General features: G+C 35.4%; 1 protein-coding gene across 1 annotated transcript in view; it reads right to left on the bottom strand.

The window, feature by feature from the left end:
* Positions 1 to 723: 723 nt before the first annotated feature.
* LOC117953606 overlaps positions 724 to 4,001 on the bottom strand; it is a 7,716-nt gene continuing 4,438 nt past the window's right edge. The window contains 15 exon segments of the mRNA XM_034886778.1: positions 724 to 917; positions 996 to 1,149; positions 1,255 to 1,281; positions 1,482 to 1,535; positions 1,740 to 1,803; positions 1,891 to 1,952; positions 2,024 to 2,068; positions 2,141 to 2,191; positions 2,382 to 2,442; positions 2,763 to 2,851; positions 2,968 to 3,033; positions 3,115 to 3,198; positions 3,406 to 3,453; positions 3,536 to 3,655; positions 3,929 to 4,001. The exon segment at positions 3,929 to 4,001 is cut by the window's right edge and continues 102 nt beyond it. Coding sequence (XP_034742669.1) covers positions 724 to 917; positions 996 to 1,149; positions 1,255 to 1,281; positions 1,482 to 1,535; positions 1,740 to 1,803; positions 1,891 to 1,952; positions 2,024 to 2,068; positions 2,141 to 2,191; positions 2,382 to 2,442; positions 2,763 to 2,851; positions 2,968 to 3,033; positions 3,115 to 3,198; positions 3,406 to 3,453; positions 3,536 to 3,655; positions 3,929 to 4,001 — 1,192 coding nt within the window.

Below are 4,001 nucleotides of genomic sequence, written 5' to 3'. Positions count from 1 at the left end.
TGAATAAAGTCTGTCTTCATCTCACCTGCTCAGCCAATCACCTGCTCAGGTGCCTCCCTCCCAGCCTAACGGCGCCGGTCTCAAGTCCTTCACCCTTCATAAAGTCCAGCTTGATGTGTGCAACTGCTCCTCACCTGAGCTTCCATCACCTCCACCCTGATTACACCTTCGCTTTGCTCGTTTAATCTTATGTTTGTATCTGAACAATATGTTTCTGCAACTTATTTTTTATTACATAAAACAAATTGATTCTAACTGTTAAAACATAAACAACTTGTCTGTATGTCAGGTTTGTAAAGAAAATTTGTATTGATTCCAGTCATTGTTCAAAAATGTATAGGAAAAATTGTATATTGCAAGTTATTAGCTTTGCTTGCATTTAAAATTTTCCAACAAGATTTTCCAATTGTTAAACAACGCTGTTACAATATATTTACAACTACTTTATTGGTTCTACTGTCTCTCCAACAAATTACAGCCACAATGTAACTTTGTGGAAACGACACAATTTCTATGAAAACTAAATGATGTAAATCAACTGAGCTACAACAAAAGGAACTTTCAAAAATGTAAATAATATTGAAAGAACACATTATGAAAAAGGAGGACTGCACAAGTCAAAAAGTAAATATTCTTTATCAGAAACGATTTCAAATGGCAGGTCACAAAAAAAACTAACAATATGTGACAGATTGTGGAAAGCAACTTATATTTTCTTTGAATTCAATGTTGGCACTCAGGGCAAAGTCCAGGTATGCCATCACAGTAGTAACGAGGGTACTCTCCTCGTCTTCCATTTCCAGTGAATCCCACACAGTCTTTGTATTGCTGGTTGCAGGAAGAACATGTCACAACAGCAAAAGGAGTCCGGTTTTCTGCCTTGAATGTTTTTGAAAATTTGCCCCAGTTGATCTCACCTGTTAATGAAAAATCAATTTCATGTAGTAACAATCTAATTTCACATGTTTTAGGTGAAAAAAGTCAAAGGTCCTCACCATCCAGCCAAGCAAAATGAGTCTTCTTCCGGAAAACAGGGTGAGACACAATGGCTTGAAAGGACTTGCATGTCAATGCCAAGGTGAGATAAGCTGTGTCTCCCTGTGCCAGTATCACCTCCTGGAGAATAGCTTCAAGCACATGCAAAGGCATCTGAAAATAAAAAAATAAAAAAACAAAGAAAATAAAAAACAGGTGAATTGCAAGACTGTCATACAGGAAGAATGGATGATACATATGATTATGAATGAATCTTACCTGTAAGATTGGCGGTATCCTTTCTACCTGCATGGTGAAGAGCATTAAACAATAATTAATACTTTATATCTCTCAGTATCTTATCCTTTCATCTCTAATGATATAAAAAAAGTTGTCCAAATAATGAAATTAAAAAAAAAAAAAAATCATTTAGGGTTTTAGTCTCATTTGCACATAAAGATACACAAATCAAAATGACTAGTTATGTGTAAATTTAAAAAATGAACCTCAATTTGTGCCTCGGCTCCTTTGGCATAGGTGTGGTCATCAGCACACAGAGTCTGTAAAAATACAGATATGATCTAAGTGAAAGATGAATGCAAGTCCAAATAACATCAAAGCTGCTTCAACCCTTTTAATTCTTCTATCCTGATTTTCTTTCAGACTTAAAAAAATAAGCATAGAACAAAAGTACACTGTGAATGGACATAATACAAATTCTATGACTTAAAACAACAAAGTGATGAATTTTAGCTACAGCTTACCTCACATTTTGCCCTCTCATCAACTTTTTTCCGCTTTCTCTCCTTTTGTAGTTCTTCTCTGGACCTTTTAAAAAGGACAAATTGAAGGTTTTCTTAAAAAACTGACAGATGTGTAACATGACGTGGTACAGAGCACCATTATTGTTCTGACCTCGCAGGAAAGTTTCTCAAGAGAGAGAGACACCACCATCTCCGTATTGTCATCATATCATTCTGTGGACATCACAGGTTCACATTTAATGAAATCTCCAACAGAAAGCATCGACTCTCATCTGTTTCCTTACCTCGCCAAAATCAAATGATGCTCCCATCACAAAGTACAGTGCATACTGTTGAGAAAAATGGGATTATTACGTCTATACAAATCATACAAAGATATGGTGGGTGGAGGCAGATGTTACCATGACTACAAACATCCCGCAGTTGTTGGACAGTCCTTGTTTAGGCAATCCCTATGGTGTTTAAGAGAAAATTCAAGAAGGGGGAAGAAAATTAATGTGTCATTATTATAACAATTAAATTGAGGTAAAGGACAACAGCCTTACCCACAGTACTGATTATAAACATTTAAAGCAGGAATGGTTGGAAATAAGCAGCCTTGAAGCTCTATAGAACCACAAGTGTCCCATCAGAACATCTCACCTTAACATCATTGCCAACAAATTCTGTCCATGGTTCAGATGACATCTGATGACAGACTTCTCTGGTGATATGAATTGTTTTAAAATTATAAAGGGCATATTTCACAACATAAAATTTATAAACATGTATGAGAATGAAAGACAGATGTGAGACAGAACGGTCTCTTGATGGTCCAGCTTTAACCCATGTCTTGTTTAAAAAGAAACAAGAGTGCTTAGAAAATGTTTGTCTCGGATTTCAGCCATTAAAATGTTTTTCACAAATTCAATTTGGATATTTATTGTTATATAAATATGAAGATTAATGCTGAACCTTTGCCTCCGTGGAACAACGGAATAACATACTGAACACATGCCATTTTCAAACTTATTCCTATAAAACCTTAATGTTTTGATGTGGTTTTCATCTGTGAAGCCAGTGCCACTGATAGAATCAAGGAAGAAAATCTCCCTATGCTTAGGCTTCAGAATCTGAAAAAATATGTCACACTGATGGTGAACACTACCGTAGACTAATAAATGAATTAGACAAGTGTCAAGAAATGCAGTAAATATGAAGGTCAATTTCAAATAAGTATTGTACTAACGCATAGTGTCCAATGTCCAGGACGCCACACAGGAATCAGAACCCAGTCCAGATCTTGTGCCTGCGGCTTCCAATTAAATCACAAAATGAATATATAGTGGTGAATCTGACATCCAAAGCTGAAAATAAATGTACCAAAAATATGTACTGGTAGGTGTAGAGCTGGGTCAAGGGAAAGAGGTGGAAACCAGGTGTGGACTACATGACTGTTCCCTGCAAAAACCTTGATGCCCTGGAGAAATAATACAAACAAAAGGAACAATGAAGAGGTTCAGAGGAAAGGGATACTTTTTTTGTCATCTATGTTTAATTCACATCCTAAGACATGCCTGATATTCTTTGTCATTTCCATATTTATGATATTTACTCATTCAGTATTTATATGACTCCAAACTTTAAAATATCATGAAACAAATGCAGATTCCATAAATTCACAGACCTTGTCGCTGCACATTCTTTCAACAGCTTTCAGACAGGAGTTCAGAATCTTTGAAGAATTGTAGAAATCATATTTTTACAACATAAAAAAACATTAACACTCATATGGCTTGAAATATATTTAAACTCACCTCCCCATTGATGTCTTGCGATAACCCAAGAGTGAACATATCTCTTCTAGTGAGGACCTGCCCATCAACACAAGCAACATATTCACCTGGATCTCTGGTTTGGTCTAATACTTGAGTAAGCTTAGGAAAGAAAAATTGAAGATAAATACATTTGTGTTAACTTCATTTTTCACAATATTATGCATTCCTCAAGTATGTGTACAGATATGTACAACTTATGTCTTTATACTGCTTGTTTGTGGAAATTTCACTTTTTACAACATGACTGATTTCTCCAATAGAAAACTATTGGGATTACTATTACTGACAATTAATACAAAAAACCCAGAAAGAAATATCAAAAAGACAAACACAAAGCAAAATTGATATACATATACATTGAGAAACATTTACCAAAGTCATTTCTGTAGTATTAGGCTGTTGACTCCAGGTGGATTTATTTGCTTCAGTTGTTTTTAAGCTTGCC

Source organism: Etheostoma cragini, chromosome 12 (assembly GCF_013103735.1).
Source record: "Etheostoma cragini isolate CJK2018 chromosome 12, CSU_Ecrag_1.0, whole genome shotgun sequence".
NCBI classification, from domain to species: Eukaryota; Metazoa; Chordata; class Actinopteri; order Perciformes; family Percidae; genus Etheostoma; species Etheostoma cragini.
This window is presented reverse-complemented; position numbering and strand designations above follow the sequence as displayed.